At 42.1% G+C, this 26,275-nt stretch overlaps 1 protein-coding gene across 6 annotated transcripts in view; it reads left to right on the top strand.

The window, feature by feature from the left end:
* Positions 1-26,275, top strand: part of FRMD1 (FERM domain containing 1) — an 84,594-nt gene that overhangs the window by 39,750 nt on the left and 18,569 nt on the right. For all 6 annotated transcript variants that reach the window (XM_061624407.1, XM_061624402.1, XM_061624408.1 and 3 more), the window contains exons 2-6: positions 5,270-5,457; positions 16,324-16,414; positions 20,199-20,278; positions 22,430-22,506; positions 23,895-24,081. In XM_061624407.1, the coding sequence (XP_061480391.1) occupies positions 5,362-5,457; positions 16,324-16,414; positions 20,199-20,278; positions 22,430-22,506; positions 23,895-24,081 (531 nt within the window). In that variant the 5' untranslated portion in view covers positions 5,270-5,361. The remainder of the gene's footprint in view (positions 1-5,269; positions 5,458-16,323; positions 16,415-20,198; positions 20,279-22,429; positions 22,507-23,894; positions 24,082-26,275) is intronic.

The following is a 26,275-nucleotide window of genomic DNA, read 5'->3' as shown; positions in this document are numbered from 1 at the left end:
GGATGAACTCTCCTAATACCACCTTAACTGACGCTTTCCAGTCAAAATGGAAAAAGACCCTAAATATGAAATTACTAAGTTTAGGATCACTGTTCTAGCATTAGGTTACATTAAAGCAAAAATGTGCATTTTCCACCAAATTCGGGACATTGAACTCCAAAATCATTTAAGTTTGGCAACATCCTACCCTGATTTTAGACATAACATAGGGGCATTTGTACCTGCTCATTATTTGGCTAATCTGACCATTCTCAAATGGATTTACATTAGCTAAGTTTAATGTCTTACCATCAGCACTTTTGGATGGCAGGTTCAAAAAAATCCCTTATAGCGAGCGAGTATGCCCTTGTGATGCGGGGAAAGTAGAGACAGTGGGTCATGTTCTACTTTATTGTGTCTTTTATTGTGACTTTCGATTCTCTGTCATTATCCCGATTTTTACAAAAAATTCCCAGTGATGCATTTTATCTGGAGTATCTTCTGTCTGATCGGAATCCTCAGGTCACAGTTAAAGTGGCCAGTTTTTGTGCAGTGGCCATTATATGCCGGAGAGAAATGATAAATCAATAGCACACATAGGCTCTATAACTGGCTTTTTATCAGAATTTGTTTAGTTTTGTGGATGTTTGAATTTTAATTATACCCTATTGTTTTAATGCTATGTATTTATATGCTGGTCTTTGACCGTAATAAATTTACTACTACTAATACCATGTGGCTGATATACAATAATCAGATGACTTAAAATATAACAAAGTTAGGTTCTTATTATTACACTTTTATTTTTGCTCATAGCAGTTTGAGAATTATCTGGCTGGGATGGAATGGGATGTCTGAAAAAAGATTTCCAGTGGTCAAAGAGCAGAACTCCAGTGCCCTCCATACCTTGTTGCTCTTTCTAGCAAAATACATTATAAGAGTAAAAGAAAACACATGCAAAGTTACTTAATTTCAAGACCCAGAATCCTTCTGTTCTTAAGTTAGCTGAATGTTTATTTGTTTGCTTGCAGTCAAAAGAGAACAGCTTCCCCAATGCCACAAATTCAGCCCCACGTTTGTCATAGTATGGGAGCTGCATCTTATGATGTAGAAAGAACCTATTATGGGGAGCCAATGGTAGTGATGGACAGGTGTCTATATTTGCTCTAGAAACTGCACTGATGACATCACCATCTACAAATATTAAGAATTTTGTTCCTTGTATCCCTATGGTATTGAGTGGATCAAGAGGCAATATGGTGATGTATGAAAGTGAGTTAAAATGTGCTTTTGTTTTCTGAGCTAGTTAGTGTGGTTTTCTCAGAGTTTATTTTACCCTAACAGCTATTGAAATGCCAGGAAAATGAAGCTGGAGAAAACATGATTACATAACCTTTCACTCCAATATATCTATCCCTAAGCTTGCTTTGACCCTGGAGCTTTCCTTTCCTTTATTACAAGAGTTTTTGTATTTCTCTGTGGATCTGACATAATTCATCCCCTTCCCCATGCAAAGCAAGACTAGAAAGATTTGCACTGGTCAGCCTATAGCATTGGGTTGAATGGGCCTTTGCTGATGTTAGAACCTTCAGAAGAGCCCTGCTGGATCACACCAATAAGGTGACCACTTCCACATCATCAAAAAGCAAGGTCAAAGACAGGACAGATCTGTGTTAAAGCAAATAAAGCTCTATTGAAATGCCCACCAACAAATGAAGTTAATCTAGCAAGTACATGGACTACGGCTTTTTTGATAGTGGCCCCTTAATTGTGAAATGGAGTCCCCCATGATATTAGGTAGGTCCCATCCCTGGATATTTTTACCTTGGCTTACAAAAACTAATTACGTTTCAGGATCTGATGGCATATGTGATGGCATATTATGTTTCATTTTTCATGTTGGGCTGCTGTTGATCACTAATTTTAATTTTACAGCCACTTTCTCTCTATATATATTATACTATTTTAATTATACAGCCACTCTCTCTATATATATATTATACTATAGCCAGCATGGATTTTTCACATTCCACAATGTTAAATTGAAAATACCCCCCATGCCATTCTGATGCTTCCCATAAGCTCATTTCAAAACAAAATCTTACAAAACTTTTAGTCCTGAACTCAGAAACACTTGCTTAACAACCCTCTCAAATTTCATGGCACTACACAAAACAGTCAGAGAGAATCAAGAGTTCAAAGTCTAAAAAGAGAGGGGAATAAACCCCAGAGCCATTTTGGACTTTTTTCTCTGAGTTCTCATAATTTGTTGAAATTCATTAAAAATCAGCCATGTTCACAGAGTACCTGTAATCCTAATACTGACCTTGCCCCATACTCTGACCTTCATCTTCTGCAGTTTAAACATTTAAAAAATGCCTGGCTGATTTTTAATTAATTTAATAAATTTTATCTGGCACCCTATGATAAACCCGGGCATGCTCAGTAAGAACCAACTATCAGTGTTCTAAAAGCCAGACTCACAGCTGCTGGGCTTGCCTAATCAGGGGGCTACACCCACACCAGACTTTGATTTCACTTGAGACAGTCATGCCTTCCCTCAGAGAATCCTGGGAAGTTTAGTTTGTGAAGGGTGCTGAGAGGAGACTGCTATTCTACTGACAGTTTCAGTGGCCAGATTGGTTTAACAGTCAGCCACTCTGATAGAAGGTCTGTGAGGGGAAAAAGGTGTCTCCTAGCAACTCTCAGCACCCTTCACTAACTACACTTTCCAGGATTCTTTGAGAGAAGCCATGACTGTCCAAAGTGAAATAAAGGCCTGGTGTGGATGTGGCCAGGGACAGCTTTGGTTTAAATTTGGGTGGGAGGCTACATGTCCCTGCAGTAGAATAAAAATGTGGGGGAAACGCGGAAAAGCAATGATACTGTTCACAATGTTTTCCTTTTGGAAAGGAAAGGGGCTTCCCTTCTGTCCAGTGCCCACCCACCCAATCTCTTCCCCTTCCCGCCCCTCCCCCAGGTCAGTGTTGAACTACGACCTGGGAGAGCACGGTTTGAATCCCCACACAGCCATAAAGCTCACCGGGTGACCTTGGGTCAGTCACTGCCTCTCAACCTCAAAGGAAGGCAATGGTAAAACCACCTCTGAATACCGTTTACCATGAAAACCCTATTCATAGGGTCAACATAAGTCGGGACTGACTTGAAGGCAGTCCATTTCCATTTTCAAACATGATTGCACAGAAATAAATCCCATTGAACTCAAAAAGTATGCAAATGATCAAACCCACCCTCCCTTCTCCTTCCTCTTATTCCCTCCCTCTTTCCTCTTCCCTCCCCCTTCCTTTGCCCCCCTCCCCATCCCCTTCCAATCCCTTCCTCCCCCTTCCCCTCCTCCCCCTCCCCTTCCTCATCCCCATGGTCAGTTTTACCAATCTTAAGCATGATTGCATGGAAGTAAATGCCATTGAACTCTATAAGCATGCAAGATCAAACCTGCCCTCCCCTCCCCCTTCCTTTGCCCCCCTCCAATACGCCCCTTCCCCCTCCCCCTCTTCCTCCCCCATGGTCAGTTTTTCCTTTCCTAACCATGATTGCATAGGAGTAAATCCCATTGAACTTAATAAGCATGCAGATGATCAGACCTGTTTTTCCCCTCCTTCCCCTGCCCTCTCCTTTCCTTCTCCCCTCCCTTCTTCCTCCTCCCCTGCCCACTCCATCCCTTCCTCCATCCCTCCCTGGTCAGTTTTACCTATCCTAAGCATGATTGCATGGGAGTAAATCGCACTGAATTCAGTAAACATGCAAATGATGAAACTTGTCCTTCTCCTCCCATCCCCCTCCTTCCTGCTCCCATCCCAGTCCTCCCCTCTGTGTTTCGTCTCCTCCTCCTCCCCTCCCTATCCCCTTTGGTCAGTTTCACCTATCCTAAGCATGATTGCAAGGGAGTAAATCCCACTGAACTCAATAATCATGCAAATGATCAATCAATTCTCAGCAAACTTGGACAGGATCCCATTTCTTACCTGCTGGATTAAAAAGCAGGGAAATTCACTAATAGGCAAAAAACCTTGCGGTTTAAGAACGTACCTATAGCCCACAGATATTTCTATCAAACTTTAAAAAGCAGGGAAATTAGGCAGCTATAGTGAATGCACCAGGGGAGCAGGAGACCTGACCTCCTGTCTGAGAATATTGTACTGCCCTACAAATTTGTCAAAATGCAAACACCATTTAGGTTGGTCTTTCACAGTCCAATCCACTTCCTGTGTAGCTTGGAAGAATTTGGTAACCTAAAGTTCCCTTTAGTCCAACATCCTCTTTCCAAACGTGCCTAGCCAGATGACCCTAAGAAGTGTACAAGCAAGACACTGAATGGCCCCCTCAGCGTCTTGTATTTATTTATTTATTTATTTATTTATTTATTATGCATTACATTTATACCCCACCTTTCTTTTCATCATAGAAACCCAAGGCGGCTTACATATGGTTCCCAGGCGGTCTCCTATCCAGGCACTGACCAGACCTGACCCTGCTTAGCTTCAGCACGGTGTTGGCCTCATGTGCCTTCAGAACATAGCAGAGCGACAGTAATGCAGTGATGGTTCATTACACAGCAGCTTCTGTGTGTCTCATTTCCACTGCAATCAAGTGTCAATTTTAATCATCATGTGCTGGTGTCTTAAAAAAAAAAAAAACTTCCTCCCTGCATGCTTTTACTAATACTCCTAAACCCACAAAGGCATGTGCTTGTATATATATGTGTGTGCGCGCACGAGAGAGCTTTCTGATTCAGCTTTTGGAAAGCTGCCCATCGTGTGGTCCTATTCACTGTTGACTTTGCAATCTTGTAGCTGGTATTCTAAGTATTTTTTTATTGTTGTTGTTTCTTGATCCTTGCACTGCTTTCTAATGACTCAGATGAGGGAGATGGTGTTTTAAAAGGCTGAGTGCCCACATAGGTGAGACAAGTGTGCAGACCCGAACAAAATGCTGGATTATGATATTTGGCATTGTGGAGGGAGACAAAAAGAATGACGCAGGAGAAGGGTATGTGTGCCACTTTCCTGAGCCCAAGAGAAGTTTACAGATGTTTGCATTCCCACCTACAGTATAACATAGCCAGCTGCTAATCATCGAAAGAGCTGACTAATGCTGGAATTACTTATGACTGTGCCCCAATGAATGCAGCTTTCGCTGACGCTTGGCTGTTAGTGCTAGTTATTGGAATGAAGCTCAAGAGATCCTTTGAACATATGAGCTTCCTGCTGCTCACAATGTCCACCTTTATCCTCACGAACAACAAACTCTGAGGATTTGTGTTTCTCAGGTTCGAAGGATAGAGAGCATTGGGGTTTAGTTCCTGAGACTCTGACTGCTGCATCGTTACATGGCAGAGCGGGTATTCCAACCGGTTCTGCAATGAGCAAGCAGCTACGGCAAAACAAGATGCCACCGGAGTTTAGAAACGTGTGCGTCCTCCTGCCAAACCGAGACCAGCTCAATGTGACGGTTGGGGTAAGTTGATCCAAGTGCCTTCTGAGATCCCAGGGGGAATGGCATAGAAATGTATTCAGGTAGCTGTGTTGTGATAAAGCTGAGCTTCAGAAATCTTGACTGTTGACAGAAAGTGTACCAATCAAGAAGATAAATATAGATTATCCCATTTAGACCACTTGGTACCTACCTCCCCAAAATAAGGACTAGCCTAGCCTGTATATCTGCTTTCTTGAATTTGGGGACTCTTGTTACATTTGATAACTAGGGAGTGTTATTCTCAAATTCTTTTTCAGCCATTGTAATGGTTTTATAGCACTTGTAAACAAAACAAAAAAATCCACTTGCAGATGAATAAACCTACAATACACATTTGTCTTTATATATGCTAATCCAGGCATTTGTGCTGATTTTTCCAACTTGGAAGACATCTGGGAATCATATTTTGCATAGTTTTATCTCCTGGTATAATTTGGGGCAACTTAAAGTGAAGATACAGTATGCCAGGTCTCCCTTACAGAAATATGAATATTAATTCTTAATCCCAAGAATTAAGGAAGAGAATGATATATTTCACTGTTTGTGGTAGCTTTTGTACACTAAAAGATATTAATGAGAATTAGTTTCTGTGTTCTCTCATTTTAAGATTTTTATTAAAAAGCACAAGGTTTCCTGGTTTTGAAAATCCTTGTATCATTGAAGAAAAAGACATGTTACCAGTCTCAGATTTGTGAAAGTATTTGCACTGTTAATACAACAGGCATCTGCTTGAGGGGGATGTTCCCCCTTTTAAAATGCATATTTTGAGTTAACCAGCTATTTGTTTGCATGCACAGATCTGCCTGTTTTCTTTTTCTGCCACTAAAACACAGAATTAATAACAACCTATAAAGAAGGGAAAGCTTATTAAAAAGCCTGTTGCTGTTGATTGGTATAAAGTTACCAAACACTTTAAAGTCACCACTAGAGAGAAATAGAGCTGTGCATGTTCAAAGTAAATGATCAAAGGTGCTGTTCTGTGTTGTTTCACATAGATTTTCAATAACATGGCGCTTCAAAGAGTCCTCAGAAAAAATAGCCAAAGGGTTATGATAGGATGTAATCCCATTTCCTCATGCCACTTACAACTGAACTATTAAGGGGATTCATATCACTGAGCCTGTTTGCTAGACTTATGAATTTTGACCACATTTTCTATACATGGTCTCTCTCTCTCTCTCTCTCTCTCTCTCTCTCTCTCTCTTCTTTCTTTCTTTCTTTCTTTCTTTCTTTCTTTCTTTCTTTCTTTCTTTCTTTCTTTCTTTCTTTCTTTCTTTCTTTCTTTCTTTCTTTCTTTGTATTTGCCTCACAGGTGGAATCCTAATGGAAACATTAATCACTCTTGCTACCTCCTACCTCTCTTAGTCTGTTACCATTTCCTCCTACTGTTTCCTTCCACTGTATAACTTGTACCTTCTACCTTATAACGTTGTTTGCTTGTCTTTCTCTTCCCTCTCTTTGTGTTGTTGTTTTTTAGATTGTAAGCCAGAGAACAGGGACAGTGTTATTTTAATTGATATGTAAACTGCTCTGGAAGCCTTTATAATTGAATGCCAGAATGCAAATGTTTTGAATAAATAAATCATAAACTTCTTAGGGAAAGGTCCTATCTTTTCTTCTCCTCACGCCACCTACTGCATGTTAGGGGTGGGAAACCTTTTTGACTCCACAGGCTAGATCCTTATCAGGATCTGTCTCGCTGACCAAATTTGACAGGTGGACAGGGTCACTCACCTGTCAATCACATGCCATAATTGCGACATCACCTGATTGACAGGTGGGTCTGCCCACTTGTCAAAATTCCTTGTGCTTTCCCTTTAAGTCTCCAAGAACGGGGACTTGAAGGGGGAGGGGAGAGAATTGCAAAAAGCTTTAACACAGCCAGCCCCATGCTCCTGGTTGAGCAAACAGGAGTGCAGGAGCTGTTTTAAAGCCTTTCCAAAAATCAGAGTAAAGCTAAAGAAGAAGAACAAAGCACTCATAATGCCAAAATACAATTTAAATAACATCCCAGAAGAATATAAAGATCAAATAAGGAACAGGTTTGAGGCTTTAAACTTAGTTGACAGAGAACCAGAAAAACTATGGACTGAAGTCAGGGGCATTATCAGGGAAGAATGCAAAAAGACAATACCTTTTGTTAAAAAGAGAGAAAGACCTCAATGGATGACTGAAGAAACTCATAAAATGGTTAAAGAGAGAAGGAAAGCAAAAGGAGATAGAAACACAGTGAGAACCCTAAATACAACAATACAGCGACTAGTATGTAGGGACAAAGAAAACTATTACAATATTGTATAGAAATAGAAAAGGACAACAAAATGGGAAGAACAAGAGCCCTACTCCAAAAGATTAGAGAAATGAAAGGGAAATTTAAACCACGAGTAGGGATGTCGAATAATCCACTGGGGAACACACTGACTGACCGAGATGAAATAAAAGGAAGATGGAAGCAATACAATGAAGAAATCTATAAAAGAGATGCAAGGATGCAAGCTACTGAGACTGAATTTGTCCAAAGTTTGACAAAAATTTGTCAACAAATATGGAAAACAATGGCCCACAGACTGGAAGCGTTCAATATATATCCCACTTCGAAAGAAAGGGGATCCCAGAGAATGCAGTAATTATCAAACTATTGCCTTAATATCCCATGCAAGTAAAGTAGTGCTCAAGTTTCTACAACAAAGGCTCTTACCATATATGGAGCGAGAAATGCCAGACGTCCAAGCTGGATTTAGAAAGGGAAGAGGCACCAGAGATCATATTGCAAACATACGTTGGATAATGGAACGGACCAAGGAATTTCAGAAGAAAATCACCCTGTGCTTTATAGACTACAGCAAAGCCTTTGACTGTGTAGATCATGAAAAACTATGGAATGCTTTAAAAGAAATGGGGGTGCCACAGCATCTGATTGTCCTGATGCACAACTTATACTCTTCACAAGAGGCTACTATAAGGACAGAATATGGAGAAACTGATTGGTTCCCCATCGGAAAGGGTGTGAGACAGGGGTGTACTTTATCACCCTATTTGTTTAATCTGTACGCAGAACATATCATACGGAAAGCGGGACTGGACCAAGATGAAGGAGGTGTGACAATTGGAGGGAGAAATATCAATAATTTAAGATATGCAGATGATACCATACTACTAGCAGAAACAGTAATGATTTGAAACGAATGCTGATGATAGTTAAAGAGGAAAGCACAAAAGCAGGACTACAGCTGAACGTCAAAAAGACTAAAGTAATGACAACAGAAGATTCATGTAACTTTAAAATTGACAATGAGGATATTGAACTTGTCAAGGATTATCAATACCTTGGCACAGTCATTAACCAAAATGGAGACAATAGTCAAGAAATCAGAAGAAGGCTAGGACTGGTAGGGCAGCTGTGAGAGAACTAGAAAAGGTCCTCAAATGTAAAGATGTATCACTGAACACCAAAGTCAGGATCATTCAGACCATGGTATTCCTGATCTCTATGTATGGATGTGAAAGTTGGACAGTGAAAAAGGTGAAAAGAGAAGAATCAACTCATTTGAAATGTGGTGTTGGAGAAGCGCTTTGCGCATACCACGGACTGCGAAAAAGACAAATAATTGGGTGTTAGAACAAATTAAACCAGAACTATCACTAGAAGCTAAAATGATGAAACTGAAGTTATCATACTTTGGACACATAATGAGGAGATGTGATTCACTAGATAAGACAATAATGCTGGGGAAAACAGCAGGGAGTAGAAAAAGAGGAAAACCGAACAAGAGATGGATTGATTCCATCAAGGAAGCCACAGAGCTGAACTTACAAGATCTGAACAGGGTAGTTCATGACAGATGCTCTTGGAGGTCGCTGTTTCATAGGGTCGCCATAAGTCGTAATCGACTTGAAGGCATATAACAACAAATAACATATGGGAACTGCAACAAAATCTGGCAGCGCTGAGTGCTGCTGTTCAGGATTCCAGTCACTCTATTCCACCACTCCCACCCCATTCCCTTCTCTAAATAGTCAATCAGTATTTCATGTCCGCTGAGCACACTCAGTTTTCTTTCCCCTCCCCTTTAGATGTTTTTGTACTTCTAAAGATTTTTTTCTGCTTCTGCAAACCTCAGTATTCTTCCAAGCCTGATGATACCTCCCCCTTGTGCATGGATGGTGCTGTTTTGGCTACATAAGCAGTGGCACACAGAGCCTGAACATCAGAAATAGAGGGAATGATTTCTTGAATAAATTCAACACATATCAAATAGACCCAGCCCTTGAGCTTTGGTGTAGTGTATAAACATCTGACCAAGCTCCATGTGGACTCCAGCAGCGGACTGGAAAAAAGAAGTTAGATTAGCAGTGCAAAAATCCTTAGGGTACAGTGGATTCCTACAACCAGTTGTTGTAGCAGCCCTTAAGTGAGACTCTCCTTGTATTTGAGCTTCCATCCTTATTGAAAGGATTTGTCTAGGATAGTTAATATAATAGCTCAACTGTTCTGTTATGGACGCTGCAACAATCACATATGTATACAGCCTCAAGGTCCATGTGAATTAATTAAATGTACATATATATGCTGCCCTTCTGCATATGGTTTGAAATATGTTAGCTAGTAGGGTGAAGAACATGACCTATTACAACCAGGACAATGTGTCTTTATTAGTCATAACAGCAGTAACAGAATTATCATCATTATCACCACAACCATTTTCTCATTTTTGCTTATTAAATATGAATTTAACCATGGTTAGTAATGTGGAGGTATTCTCAGTTTCCATGGATGGTTTGGTCCCCCTTCTCGCCTTACCTTACCACTACAGGAATTGTTTCTCTGGGGTGAGATCCAGTGCTGCTGCAATAAGCATCTGTGTTCTGGAACTGCATGGGTGTGGCCAGTCTCCTTTGTGATGAGGACCATAGCTCAGTGGCGGAGCATATGCTTTGCATGCAGAAGGTCCCAGGTTCAGTCCCTGGCATCTCCAGTTGAAAGCATCAGGTGCTGGGAAACACCTGAGGCCCTGAAAAGCCACTGCCAGTCAGTGTAGACATTACTGAGTCAGATGGACAAACAGTCTGACAGGTATAAGGTAGCTTCCTGTGTTCTAAGAGGGTGGCGATTATGTGTGAGGGACCCACAAAAATAGCCTTGCTCACAGTGCTGTTAAAATGTTCTCCTGGTTATGTACAAGCAATTTCTGCACGAGCGGATCCTGGGAGAAGATCTAAATGACCCAACCATTTTGACAGTAGCTGCTGGGAGGCCAGGTGTGCAGTGGCACCCTTCCCCACCAGCAGCCCCTGGATTAAAGAATACCGACATGGTTCAACAAGCATGATTCCACACTGCTGCAGTAGTAGCATGAAAAGAAGCCGTTAATTGGAAGAACACACACACTTTTACCTTCTAAGCTTATCCTTGTGTGATGGTTGGGCACTCTGCCAAAATGACCAATTTCAGATTAACTTGTTAAAGAGTGTGAACCTTTTGAACTTTTGAAAGCTCCAATAGGAAATTGGAAGGCTGGAGCTGATCCTCAGCTTGCACACAGACTGGCACATTGCAGAACTGATTATAGATAGCAAGTCCAGCTCTCCGTCCTAAGGTCTAAGCAGTGGGACAGTGCCTTGCTGTACAGGTGACAGTCTTAAAAAATGGAGCTCAGCACAGAAAGCCGTTAAGCGGTATAATAACCTGCCCCTTGGAATGGTGTCTTCCATCTTCTCATGCACAGGTACTTCTTTTAGGTTCTTTGCTTTTTCTATATTAAACCTTTCCTGCTGCTGAGTGCACATTTTTCAGCAGCATATCTTGTATTACTGAAACATTGCTGCCAAGTGTCTTCCTTAAAACCAGTTTGCAGTAGGGAATGAAGAATTCGAATGCTCTGAGCTTCTGGGGTCAACACAATGGCCCATAATGTTTCAGAATAGTCTCTTAAGTGATGGAAATGCTTATGGTCCAGACCTTACTGCTAGCAACTGATGTGAAACCAACGGCTCTGATTGGTTTGAATCCCTTCAGCTGTTGGTAGTCCCCATCAAGTGTGGTACAAGCAAAACTGCTGGTAGATGCAGTCCACTTTAACCCGCTTGCTGTTTCCTTGCTCTCCATGCAGCTAGCCATAGCAGCTCATTATGGGGTTCCTATGTTCCCTGGGCTCAGTGGTAAAACATATGCTTTGTGTGCAAAAGATTGCCGGTTCAATTCCTCGCGTCTCCAGGTAGGGCTAGGAAAGTCACCTGTCTGAAACTCTGGAGAGCCAACTGCCAATCAGTGTTGATCAGCTGTCCCCAACCCTGTGCCACCAAGATGTTTGAACTACAACTACCATCAGTTCTAGTCAGCACGGCCAATGGTTAGGATGATGGAAGTTGTAGTCGAGCAGAATCTGGAGGGCACCACATTGAGGAAGGCTGGTGTAATACTGAGCTAGATGGAGCAAAGATCTGACTCTGGATAAGGCAGCTTCCTGTGTGAGGGAGATATCCATAATATAGTGAAAATCCCTCTCCCTCTATGAGCTGCTGCATGCAAGCAGTTTGTGGCACAGAGGCAGCTACCTAGGAAGCAGTTTAAACCTTCCTTCTTGTGGCAGTAGCTTTTGTGTGTCTTGATATGTGCATCAGTTAATAGTACTGAAACAAGACCTTCAGTCAGGGGTTATCTATGTCGCAATAGCTCTTCTTCTGTGGGTGCTACCTCTAAGTAAGATCATTCTGATGTCTCCACTGAGGTCTTTTATCTGTATGCCCACCTTGCATAGCAGTTAAGGTGCCCTTAGAAACTTTGCTTAACCTATTTCTTGTATCTGCTTTATCCACCCCAACTCCTTCTTCCCATGGAGGAGAATGGTTTAGTTTCTCCAGAACGATTAAAATACTTTGCCCATGGTTTATTTCTCCATTAAAAACCTAGGAGGGATCAGGACACATGACAGAGAAAGCATCACAGTGCATCCAACACATACAGAACTAGTTCTTTCAGGGGCTTGCTAGACCAGAGTTGTGTTCTTGGTTCTACCTCTACTCCAACAGTAATCAAATGGGATTTGCATCACACTTTGCATTTCAGAGTGCTGTGTAAATCTTTATTCATACTTGCAGCATTCCCAGAAGGGAGGCTAACTGACGAGGCTTCAAGAAGCTAATAAACAGATCTTCCTCTTGATAAGCAAGGCACTTCTTCATGATCTTCCCATTCTCTTTCCTAATGCTGCAAGAGATTCTCTGGAAATATATTCTACCGAGTTGAAATCCTGTCACTTGGCTTTATACAGTGAAGTTTAATCTTTAAAATTTTCATGGCGATATACAAAACACTCAGAATCGAGAGTTCAAAATGTAAAACCAGAGGAAAAAAACCAGAACCCTTTTGGACTTTTTTCTGTCAGAGTTCTCATAATCTGTTGAAATTCATTAAAAATCTGCCATGTTCACAGAGTACCTGTAATCCTGTTACCTCTGACCGTCGTCTGCAAAATATTCTCTGGTGGACATGAGGAGTGTCTCAGTTTGCACAAGATAAAACAGTGGGAGGTGAAATATATTCTAGCAAATTTCTAGGTATATTCTATGTTGTTAATGGACCATGCCCACACTTCCTTAAGTGGAGTGGTTTAAGCATAGCAGGCTGAAAAGATGCACCTTGGGCAGGCCAAGTTTGTTTTCTCCAACAGCTGGATTCATTGCTTAAGTAGCAACATATTGTAATCAGTCAGATTTTACAACAAACTGCAGTTTCAGATTCAACTGTTAATGCACCCAAAATAGAAATAGAACATAACCTCCGGTTTGAAACTCAAAAGGCTGTCTTCACCATCATATGACATTGACCAATAAAAAGGCATTGAAATTAATAAAAATAAATTTGACACAGATTTCTAGGATGAATAATGAGAGAAATATAATTTTCTAGGTTAGATTATCTGTAGAAACAGTAGTAACACAAGAAAGAAGAGAAGTAAGAATACCACCAACAAACATACCAAAATGTAATTCTCTGTCTTTGGAGATGGCAGGTGTTGCCACCACTCAGCATATGCTCAGAGGCACATGTTACCAAATTCTTCCAAGCTACACAGGAAGCGGATTGGACTGTGAAAGACCAGTCCAAATTGTGGTTGCTTTGTTACAAATGTGTAGGGCAGTGCAATATCTCAGAGAGGAGCTCAGGTCTCCTGTTCTCCTGGTGCATTCACTATAACTGCCCAATTTCCCTGCTTTTTAAAGTTTGGTAGAAATACTTGTTGGCTATAGGTATGTTCTTAAGCTGCAAGGGGTTTTTTTTGCCTATTAGTGAATAAAATATAAAACAATCCACAATTCTACCAAATTTTAAATCAAAATATTAGCATACAAACCAAGACCATAGCAACAACTGCAAAAGAACGATTACACTTAAATACCCAAACAAGGAAATATTAAGCCAAAGGCCTATTTTAACAGCTATGTCTTCACTGGCCACCAAAAACAGTACAATGATCCAGCTTGCCTGACAAAGTGTTCCACAAGTTGGGTGCCACTACAGAACCCCCGACCCACCCACCCCTAGCTCTGGTCACCTCTAAGTGTGCCTCATGGGATCTGCAGCAGGGCCTCAAGTGATAAAACCAAGGTCCAAGGTCCCTCTCTCTCCTTAAGTGCCAGGTATCTGTTTCATTTTGTTCTTGAAAATGGTTCTACAGCACCTTGATTCTAGATAGTATGATTTTCAGCAGGGCCACCTCAAGACGTTTTGCTACCTGAGGAGGAACGGCAAATGATCTCCCCAACCCAAGTCAAGGTGCATAGTACTCAAAGCTGTCCAAGTTATTTTGGCACATGAGGCAGAAAATCCCACAAATGTCTCTCCTTGGGAATGAAAATACGTTGATAATGAAAACAGTCCCAAGGGCCACATAGAGAGGACTGGCCACATTTAGCCTTGTAAATAAGGCAACAAAAGTTGCTAGCCCACAAGTTCTTCCATGCACTTGTCCCCAGATCTTTCTGCCTTTTTGCAGTCAGTCGCAGTCCAAGAGACACTGCTTCTTTGGATGCAGCACCATATTTTTTAAAAAAGGCAGCACTAAACAGCTGAAGGGCAAAGAGGGAGCAAGTTTATTTTTCTCCCTAGCTGGGCTGTTGAGAGGAGAGATGGAGAATGCAGCAGAGACTAAACTAAGCTGTGCTACTGATAGGCACACGAAAACAGGACCTGTTCCATCTCAGGTCCAGAAGACTAAACCCCTGACAGCCTTTCATCTAGTTCAGGACAGAAACCTGATCTGCAAAAGCTTCATGAGAAGGTAAAATGTTTAAAGAGTGAAATATAAGGTTATGCAAGAAACAAGACACACATACACACAATGTAGTATGTGGCAAAGCCTGCAGGAGTTTGCTGTGGGTGCAAGCACAGGAGGAGGGAAAGTTCTGTGGAGAACAGGACAAACAGAAGATGGATGCAATGGATAAGAAGGCAAGAAGTGCATGGTCCCCGTTTAACATGGTGCCATCTGGATTGGAACACAGATTGACAGGAAGAAACTATCTGATCTAACCAGACTAAGAGCAGGAGGGGAGGGGAGGGTGCACAATGCAATGGCTCAATGTGATGCTCCTTCTTCCCACAAAACCTGGCTAAAAGGGAGCCACACCCACAGTTAAACTTGGAGCACTTTCGGTGGTGTAGCATGTCAACTTCCCAAAACTAGGAAGTGGGTTCCTTATGTTTCCAAACCATCACCGGCAATTACGTCTCTTCGCTACTAGACTAAAAAAACAAAAAGCTTGCGGGTGACTTCTCGTGTTCCATTTCTCCTTCTCTAGCCTCCTAGGACAGCTCCAAAAGCTTTTGGTGCACCCTTTCTCTATACAGACTTGCCGGGACCAACTGCAGAAAAACACCATCTGTTCAGTAGCACTACTGTTGCTGGCTGGCTGGTTGGCTGGTCTGTGACCGAAATAAATTCATTCATTCAAGTTGCTAGCCTGTAGGGTTTTTTCATATATATTTTTGCCAGCCTGTGTTTCCATTCTGGCTGATTAGAAGAGGAACCCTCTCCTCCGTAGCCAGTTTGGAAACACACAGAATACTAACATCTTAGTGAGATATTTTTTTTAAAAATGCCTTCTACCAAATAGAGGGACAGAGATCAAGGACAGGTTTCCCTTCTTCTGCAGCCAGCACAGACACCAAGCATCTCTCCTCTACCAGCCCACATGCCTGGCTGCATGGAATTCCTGTTGCTTATGGCTGCCAGGCAAGTTGTTCAAAATATGACTGAGATAAACAAACCATGGCATCCTGCTATGTCTGAAATCCTAGCCTGTGACACTGTGACTTACAGTGATTTTATACGACTGAACAGGTTTTCACCTTGCTCTCCAGTATCCAGATTCATTGTGATAACAACTGTTTCTCATCACTTGGTCTTTCCAGTATAAAACAGCATAACAAAATATTAAGCAATGTGGCACTGTTTACCTGTCTAATAATATTTACTCTAGTTCATCACTAAACACTGGCCACAATCTGATAATAAAGCATAAACCTTGCTTAAGTTCACTGATTGCAAAGCAATAAACATGTTAACAATAGAGATTGCTCTAGAATCCAGTCATAATTGCTTCCACCAAGGTGTGAACCTGCTTCACAGCAGTATGTTCAGTTCATGCTATCTAATGCCATAATCCAATGGAGCACAGAGCAGCCCAAATTCCCCCACAATGAAAGTTAGTTCAGAGACAGACTTTGCTCCTTCACGTTTTCTGACCTGATTGTCCAAATACCTGTTAAATTATCTCAGGCAAGGGGAAACTATCCATTGCTGTTTAAATGCTAGACTATTTGTCTTTATCTTTTTTTTTTTGTAGGTGAAAGCCACTGGACAGGAACTCTTTGAGCAAGTTTGTGACGTACTGAGAATTAAAGATCCTCATTTCTTTGGCATCAGTGTTGTAAAAAGTAAGCATGGTGATAAATTGCTTGGCAGATATCCATAGCATTGGATCTGTGCCTAAGTCTAAGAGGGACCTTCAGTGTAATGTGGTCACTAGCGATAGGCATCATTAAAATATATGTCAAAGCCCTTTGATCATTGGCCTGTGAACATGCCTATTAGAAAAAGGAAGGGGGGGATGTGCTTTTAAATTTAGTCTCACATTTCGTCTGTAGCTATTTTCCCTGCCAACTCTTTCTTTTCTTTTCTTTTTCTCCACTAGATAGAATTTTAAAATATTGGTTGCATGATGAGAGAAAGTGTATTTAGAAAGACATCATAAAGTCTGGGGCTGGATGTATTCAATTAATAACTTGTAAGGAATGCTGTTTTTACTATTATTTGGAGAAGTTTGAACTTTATTAAATTATTCTACGAGAAAGCTTAAGAATTGTACCAGTAGATCAGAGCATTCTTTTAACTAATCCTGGTCACCTTGATATCCTCACAAATATGGCTCACAGATGGATTCTCTCAGAATATGAAAAATGTACAAGATAAAACAGACAGCTGTCATATTGATGTACAACTTTGCCAGGATGTAAAACAGAAAGGACAACATAATTTGCATTTGCAAGAACATTGTAGTCCTGTGCAGATGATTATTCACTGTAGGAATGAGCATGTGGAGGGGAGGATTGGGATCCAGCCCACTGGACCTGTCCCTTCCCCCATTCTTCCAAGGTTCTCTGTTGCATATGCATAATGTACAAAATCTCCCTACACGTTATCCATATCCTGCAGAAATCAAGCGTGCCATTCACAAGTAGTGATCCTAAATGTTTATGGGTATACCTGCAAAAGCACCTGTGCAAAGAGGGTGTTGAATACAAGGCTCTTTGGGCACAATCCCAATCCCCATGTGTTCATTTCTGCACCAGATGATTACCTAATCAAGGCCTTATAGTGCCTTACAACAGCATGATCTTTAACTTTACAACAATTTAACGTCAACAGCATGATCTTATACGCATTTACTCAGTAGTAAGCCCCATTGATTTCAGTGAGACTCCTAGATGGGTAAAGGATTGCAGCTGGAAATGAGAAATGCTGGTACTGAAGTCTGTCTGGAAATCACATGCTGTTATCAGCCTTCCCCCCCCCCCATGTTAGATGTATATTGCCCAGTTGTGCTTTCTCGGTGGAGCAGAAATTATACTCTGTACATTCTCAAAAGCACTTTTGTTACTATTTTTGTTTCCAGAGCTGAACTGTTGACACTGAGTGTGAGTGTTCTGGGACTGAACAGCAATTCAGCCCATGTGGGCTCCCAGCAAAGTTATGCAATGCTTGACATGGTCCTCACATGGATGTTTTTGCAACTGATTCTTAAATCTGCTCATTTGCGTGCATATCTAAGTCCTTCCCCCACACCCCCAAAAACCTCTGCTGTAATCGGATGGAACTGGTGCTCAGATTTCATTTAATCATAAGAACACGTTAAAAAAAGAGGCAACTTAAACACATGACAAGGATCTGTAAACTTCACCTTTAATCCACTTTAAAAACACACACACACCGCCTCTCCACTTTTTTTGTGAGAAAGCTTATGGAGGGGGTTGGAGAGGGCTTTTTGTTTGTGTAGCTTGAGGATTACACTGCAGGCTGGCATTTTGACAATATTAACCTCATTAGAGTCGGAATGTAGTGCTGCATTCCTGCACTGAAGGGAGGGTGGCCGCAGTTGCAGCAGCCTGCGTCTGTGGAGGGGGGTGGGGGAAGAAGAGCTCTTGGCAGAGAAAGGCAGGGAGATCACACACTGTTTATAAAATACTAAGGTACCTTAATGAGTCACATAGGTTGCCCCCTCCCACATACACAAGTAGTTCTTGCTTTCGATGTTTAGTCCTCCCCTTCCCAGAAATGCACATGAAACAATAATGCAGTTGTGTCCTGCTTAGGGTACAAATAATTCAAAATTTTACATATGTTGCTACAGCTCATTCACAAAGTTTTAAATCCCACTAGGGTGCTTAACACAGGGGGATCAGGCTCCTAATGCAGTGAAGGAGAGTGTTTGCACAGCCCTCCAGCACTAGCTCTACTTGGGAGTAAGCTCCCTTTAACTAGACTAGGGCTGCAGAGAAGCAGGCACTTGCTCTTAGGGGCCAAATTAGGCAAATCGGCCTTTGCATTTAACTGCTAGTTGTGTGTGTGGGGGTGTGTGTGTGTGTTAATGCAACTTGCATCAGTTGCAAGAAGGTGATGGTTACTGCAATCACAGCATACTTGGAGGGAGGGTTTAAACCCTTCCTCCCCCTGCTTTGGTCCCGAGGTAAAATTCCTTTTCTGAAGCTCCCAGTGCAAATTCTGACTTCAGAAAAACACTTTTTCTCAGGACTAAAGGGTGTGGGTGTGATTCTGATAATTGGTCTATGCTATTTCCTGATGCTATTCACATTTTTAAAATGCATATGTTATTTAATGTCATCTCTGCTTTGGCCTTTTGCCTTGGCCATATATATTGGTAAAGCTTGGGGTGGCACCAAGTGGGAAAATTGTGAGCTGTACGGATTTGCCTTACCATACATACATCTGTGGTTATCTTCTGTAGAGGGAGTCTTACATTACTTTGGTTTGGGAAAAAGAAAGCTGTCAACTTGGCTTATGTCTGTGCATAAATAAATATGTTAATTATTTATGCCAAAGTTTGATAGCCTTCCTTCCTGATCATCACCTTTCCTTCCTCCTCCACCAAAATAATATTGATCATCCAATGATATAAGAATGAAAACCATTGGCTGATTTGGTTTTTCATAAGATCATAGAAAATCTGTAATTGGTACTGATCAAAATGCCTCTCAGCCTGCTGCCAGGGTAACTTTGTTTTTATTGTCTTTATTTAAAATCTGTCTCGCTTGCTTTTTATTGCCAAAGCAATCTCAGACAGGGTTATGTTAAAATCAAATACATTAAATACACTAAAACAAAACAGGCAGTAAAAATGCCACATAACCAATATAATAAAACTGCAACACAGCAGTCCGCACATAAAAGCCTGGGCAAATAAATAAGTCTTCAGCTGGCACCAAAAGCTCCCATTTTTAATTTTTGTATTACAAGGATTACCACGAGTGCAACACAGCTTCCCTTTCTCTCCTCCCCTCTGCACATGCCCATGCCTTCCCCAAATCTGCTCTGGGGGGTTGGGGAAACCCCTGGAACAGATTTAGGGGGTGTACAGGGGTAGGAGAAGGGGGACATTTCCTTTGCACAACCGGAAATCCTTGCACTGATGGAACTACTTAGTGCTGTGTTTGATACAACCCTGTGTGTTGACGCAAGCTAAGTTCTCCAACAATGCAAGCACGATACCACCACTAAACTGAACTAGCAGCATAGCTTAGAGCAGCGATTCCCAAACTCTGAACTTGGGCACACTAGAGTGATGCAAGAGGAACTAGTGTGCCCTGAAAAAGCCATCTGCATGCCCCTTGCAGTAAGGAGGTCCCATTTAGAATCAAACCATGCTCCTCTCTGCCACCTATAGCAGAGGCCACATACATCCAGCATGGTGTAGAAGTAGCTGCTCCAATTTCTGCATAGTCAACATCATTTCCAAGACTTAGCAAGTGGAGAAAATCTTTTAAAAGAAAGGACACAAGGTTCTGATTTACATGATTTAATTATGCATTTAATTTTATGTTTATATATAATAACTAACATTAGAAGAGTGTGTCACACTGCTGAAAATGTCAGTTTGTCCTTGAAGCCCTCTGTTGACTCCCAGTTCTGCTCTCTCCCTTTCAGACAATGAATATGTATTCATCGACCTGGAGCAGAAGCTTTGCAAATATTTCCCAAAGGAGTGGAAGAAAGAAGCAAGCAAAGTCAGTCCTGCCAGTGTACATTTTTGACATTTAATTCTTGACATTGTTGCACGCTGAGCTTCCTCCTTATAAGTTGAATCTACCATTCATTTCTTGGTTTTTGTGTTGCTTTTGTTGTCCACAACATTTTTGCCTGCTGCTAAATGTATTTGGAGGTCTGAGATTCTAAGAATGCAGTCCTGCACACATTTATTTTTATTTTATTTTATTTATTACATTTATATCCCGCGCTTCTTCCCAGTAGGAGCTCAGAAGGGCACCCCAAAGTGTTCAGTGGCGCTTACTCCCAAATAAGCATGCATCAGATTGCAGATCAAGGAGGAAGTCTGTGCCTTAGTCAGAAACTGAACCAAGGATTTCTTAGCCTGCCCTTGGCCCATGTTCAGTGTTCTCCATCCCCTTGCATTTGCAAAGTGTTACATCTTAGATATATCAAGGTTTATCAGATGTCAGTCAGCTCTGTTATTCAGGTTTAGGCTACATTCAAAATGGTCCTATAGACAGAAATGTTGTGGTGGAATAGAATAGGGCACAAGTGTACACAGTCGCGGTTGGTGGGGTGGCATTGATGGCGTTGCTCATCTGGCTTCCCAACACCAAGTGGTGCTGCTGGTTACTATGGGGGAACAGGGCAAGGCTGCGGGGAGCTCAGCACACTGTGGGCGCAGCAGTGGAGCCAATCCATTGTTCCCGCACTGAACTGAGCTCCTTGCTGCTGCGCCCCTCCCCCTGGTAACCAGCAGGGATGCTCGGCATTGGGAAACCAGGTGAGCAGTGCCAGCCCACCCCACAAGCCACTACGGAGGGTACAGTGTGAGCAAGGCTGCCAACTTTTCAACCAGCTCCCGATTTACAGCAGCAATTAGCAGTTGAAGCTTTTCGTAACTGTTACAGCTGCAGAGACCAGTTGAAAAACTGGCAGCTGTCAGGGGCATGGGCACAAAAAGTCAATGTTAAACCGAAAAAGCCTAAAAAGCACAGAGATTAAGGCCTTTCATTGCAAGGCAAGAGGCTGCCTTTTAATTCCAGCAAATCTATTTTGTTATTTCACTAAATGAATAATGATTGAGATTGGACTTCAGACAACAACAATAAAAAGTGGTGATGATAGTTGTACCTTTCAGTACGCTGGGCCTTCCAGTATAGCCACTGGCACATCATCCTTAAAACCTAGTACTAAACATATGGATGGTCTTAAATGTGTGAACATTTGCATCTTAAAATAGAAATAGATGAAAAAGTAGAATCCCTAAGCCATCTTCCTGCCATTAAGGTGCGAAAAATTCAGACACAAGAGACCTACAAAACTAGGATGCTCTAATCTTTGTTCATTTCAATGAACCATTTGTGTTGAAATGAACCAATTGTTAGTAGTGTGAGGAATATAAATGTAAAGAGGTTGGGGTAGAAAATGTAAGATTGTTCAAAATGCTGAGTGATGAGTGAAATGTGAGACAGTGACAATGTTCGCATATGATGCTAAACCGTAGTTTAGTGCTACATGCACAAGCAGAAAGGAAACAATGGCAAACCCCAGGATTGCATACTCCCCCTCCTGCACAGCCAAGGGAGGAATAAACGAGCCTTCAGTTTTTCTTTAGCCAATTCCTGGGCAGGGCTAAAAAAGCTGTGTGCAGAAGCTGACTGGATTGGCAGATGGACTTTACGTCACCACTAGCAGTGGGATAAGATCCTTCAGTGCACCTGAAAATAGCAGGCTCGTTCAGGGGGTGTATGACAGGTCTACAGGACACATAGCTGTGATTCCCACTGATGGGAATGCTCCTTAGAAGGAGGAACAGCAGAGGGGTTGCCACTGCCGACCCCCAGCAACTGCTGCCTGAGGCAATTGGCTCACTGTGCAAGTAGGGCTGGCCTTGTTCCTGGCTTGTCTTCACATGCGATCCAAGAACCACATTTTAAAATAAACTGTAATGCATTTCAAAACAAGCCAACTTCAAACCATGAGTTATGAAGCTTCTTTAACAAATTTGAGTTTATTTTAAATGATGCGTGGGAGGGAGGGAATGGGAGGCTCAGGCTTTGCTTGAGCTCACAGAGGCTCATGCCCAATGCGGGTTAGCATTGTGTGTCCGTGCGCATACGGACATTGTGTAACACGCACACCTTCCTACCATCTTTCTTTTGAAGGGAACAGAGAAGTTCAGCCCTCCTTTGGTTGCTTTCTTCAGAGTGCAGTACTATGTTGAAAATGGGCGAGTTATAAGGTACACTTGTCTTATACTTTGTGAAGAACTGTATTATACACGTTTCTTTTTTGTCCTATTTCTGTTTGCTACCACTCTATAGTAGTTCCTTGGAAAGCAGTTTTGGTACCATATTAGTTGATCCATTTCCTGAAAATTGGGTGTAATAGTTAATTATTTCTTTTCACAAAGATTTTGGGGATCTTCACATCTTCAGCAGAACCATATTACCTGTTCATTCATTGATCCTGGTTCACTGAACTCTATTTCCTCATCCTTCCTTTTACTGTTTTCAAAAGCTTCTACATTAAAACAAAAACCATATAATTATGAGGCCTCCCTCAAAGTATATATCCTTGGTCACAATCCTGGAAAGACGCTTGGTTTTGTGATAGTCTCTTTGTCCTCTTTAATAACACACATATCATTCAAACTTTAGTCAGCACACAAATAATAGTTCTGTCTCCTTTCATTAAAAATAGCCCATTTTGTGCTCCAGAGGGAGGAGGTCCGGCCCAAGTCACTTTGCTGCCTGAGGCAGAGCAGCACATGCCCTGCCCTGCTGAAGACAAGGTGCATGCTACTCAATGGCTGGTCAAGTTTTTCTGGTGCCACCTGAGGCAGGAAATATTATGGTGTCTATTATTATTGCATTTTATGTTATATGGAATTTTGTACAATGCCTTGGAATGGCAATTGTGCCGTGAAAGATGGTTTATAAATCATTTAATAAATAAAATTAAAATTAAAACTCCCCAAGTTCTTCTCCCTATTCCCTGGCCATAAAAGTACGATAAAGGTAAATTAAATAACTGAACCGTTTGTTGGCTACCCTTCCAGGACTCCCAAAATCGCCCCACTCTGCCTAATGGCAGGGCCAGTCCTCCTCTGTTATTTGCCTCCCATATATGCCAGTAGACCTTGAATTCAGTCTTACCCTATTCGATTGCATTCGCAACATGGGCAGAAGAGTAGGGCCGTGCACTCGCCGGCCCTGCCCCTGTCACATCCTCTAATGCCATCCACAAGCTGGGAAAAGGAAACAATTTGAAAACTTCAAACTAGTTCAGAGCGTGCCAGCCAGGTTATTAACTGTGACTTGCTGAGTGACACTCTCTTGACTAAACTCCTAACCAATCTTGTTTCCCTAATACATAATCCATTGTCTCCTCCCCTGCCACCGCCATCCCTGTTGACCCAGCCTGTAAGGGTCTTCTAGAACATTCTAGAAACAATTTACACAATGATTGGTGGTGGTGATAAAATATGCCTCACAAACAGGCTTTGCTTCAGAATTATCATTCTTTAGCAAGTAATAAATAAGTCTGTCTGTGAGGCTTCCTTCTCCCTCCCTCCCACCCTTGTTGTAACTGTTGTTGTTTCACCCAGTGTTGTTCTGTGTCCTGCAGTGACAAGGTAGCACGGCACTATTACTACTGCCATCTCCGGGAACAAGTGCTGAGGTCTCGGTGCACAGACAAAGAAGAAATCTACTTCCTGCTGGCTGCATACGGTCTCCAGGTTGATGTGGGTGACTACCAGGAAAATTTCCACCCAGGGAACTATTTTGAACCTCAGACTTACTTCCCACAATGGGTAAGCCTTACATGATAAGATTGAAACAAAATCATTAGGCCTTAAGGGCTTGTCAGTTGAATGGAATGTAAAGAAGTTTTTCTTTCCTTAAGCTTTCTTTCCTCACCCCCAAATTCCTATATCTGACTTTGCATGAAAGGCTCAACAGGTTATCTGAATCCACCCTGTCGGGTAACTCATGCTACCCACATACTCTCTCTTAACGCATTGGGTTCCATTCAGTGAAGTGGGACTGGGAAGACGTTCATGCAATTCCTTACCCCTCCTCCCCACTGCCACCCCCCCCTCCCAAAAGCCTCTCCTGGGGTGTAAAATGGGAGGGGGGAATTGGATGGTGGCAGCTTACATAAGCAGGATTCCCCTATTCCCCCTATATATATATATATATATATATATTGTATTTTATGCATTTTAATTAATTTTAATGTTTTAGTGATCTTTATTGTATACAATTTTTATTATGTACATGTTTGATTTTATTGTAAGCCACCCTGAGTGCCCTATTATAGGGTAGAAGGGCAGGATAGAAATATTTTAAATAAATAAATATTGCAGAGTAGTCTCCCCATCCCAAGCCTTTCCTGTGGGTTACCCGACCCCCAGGAGGAGCTTTCAAAAGGCAGGGGGGGAGCAGTGAGAATTCCCCTGGTGTGGCACTGCATTGGATATAACCCATTGTTCTAAACACTGTGAATGAAAACTCCATTAGATTCAGATCCATCAGAGGCTCCTGCTGGAAGAGGACACACTAATTCCCTTTGCAGTCCCCAGCACTACCTCCCTCGCTGTTCCAGGGAGCCATCCAGTCCTCCGGAGCAAATATTCAGGCTGCAAGGGGAAGGGGGAAATCACTGAAAATGGCCTGTCCCCCTTCTTTCATTGGCAGGAGGGTTCCATGAGCAGAACTCTGCTCAAGGGAAATCTGGATCCAGCCCCATCCTGTCTAGACAGTATGATTCACCTTGCACCCTACTTTGAGAACCAAGGAGAGCAGAAGTGAGTTCGCATCAGGGAGGCAGGTTTTAAAGAGGACAGGCAAGTTGAGACTCCTCTTGCTCACGAGCGCTCTGTCCGGCATGGAAAGTCCCGGCCAACCCTTGCATCGCTCTTGGAACAGCCATTCTCTGAGGAGCATGGCATGGGGAAAGGGTCTTGATCTTTTCTTATCCGTGCAAACCCTCGTGCTTGCAAGCAGACACTACCATAGTCCAAACCATAGCTCAGCCATGCAAGCAGACATGTAGATAGAATTGACTGCCAGGGACAGAATCTGGCATCCAGTGGGACGCGTCTCTCCCTGTCCCCAGGGCATTGCTGTGAGATGATGTATGAAATCCTTCTGGTTTGATTTCATGGCTCAGGATTGCGACCGTGTGCATACTGAAGATAATGAGGTCGGCAAGAGCTGGCAATCTTGTTTTCGGAGCCTGCTTCTGAGGCCTAGGGCTCTTGGCTGATGAGGCGGAGGGGAGTTCAGGAAGATCAGGCCTCATGGCAGCAAGATAATTAAAATAATGGGAAGTCTGGTTAGAGACACAAAGGGAGACATAGTATGGCGACCTGAGGGAGCCTCCCTGTAATTAAGGGAATAGAAGATATTCAGGCAAGTACATCCCCTTCAAAGGCGTACTGTTCCCTTGTAAAGATTGGATTTAAGTGCCTTTTAAGTGTTGAGTGATGGTTAGGAGAGAAATAGAATATACATCCTCAGCTGCAATGAACACTTACTACACTCAATTTAGATTAAGCCTGGAAGGAATATCTTCTGCTTGGGTAAGTGATTAGTCTTCACATTGGAATTCTAAATAGAGCATTTGCACGGTGAGATGTCTCCAGGTGACTGTAGCAGGTATTCGCTCTGACATCCACGATCGTCACCTGCACCTTTCTCAGCACTGCCACCTGCTGGCCCACCCCTTCACCTAGCAGCACTTGATTTGTTTCAAGCCAGAGAAAGTTGCTGTATTTGCATTTTGCTTCACCTTTTTAATCTGCTCTGGTCATTCTGTTCATAGGGATTACCTGTGGCTTGCCTTGAAAACATACTTGTGTGCCTTTTAATAGTTAAATGGAAGTACATCTTCTCATCTCACTGTAGTACTGTGAAATGAAAAAACTTTCCTAACTCATAACTGTTAATGGCATGAAAGCTTTGTCTTAATTTGGAGTTGTAGCCTCATATGCATATTGCAAT

The sequence above is a fragment of the Rhineura floridana genome, chromosome 4, assembly GCF_030035675.1.
Source record: "Rhineura floridana isolate rRhiFlo1 chromosome 4, rRhiFlo1.hap2, whole genome shotgun sequence".
Taxonomy (NCBI): domain Eukaryota; kingdom Metazoa; phylum Chordata; class Lepidosauria; order Squamata; family Rhineuridae; genus Rhineura; species Rhineura floridana.
This window is presented reverse-complemented; position numbering and strand designations above follow the sequence as displayed.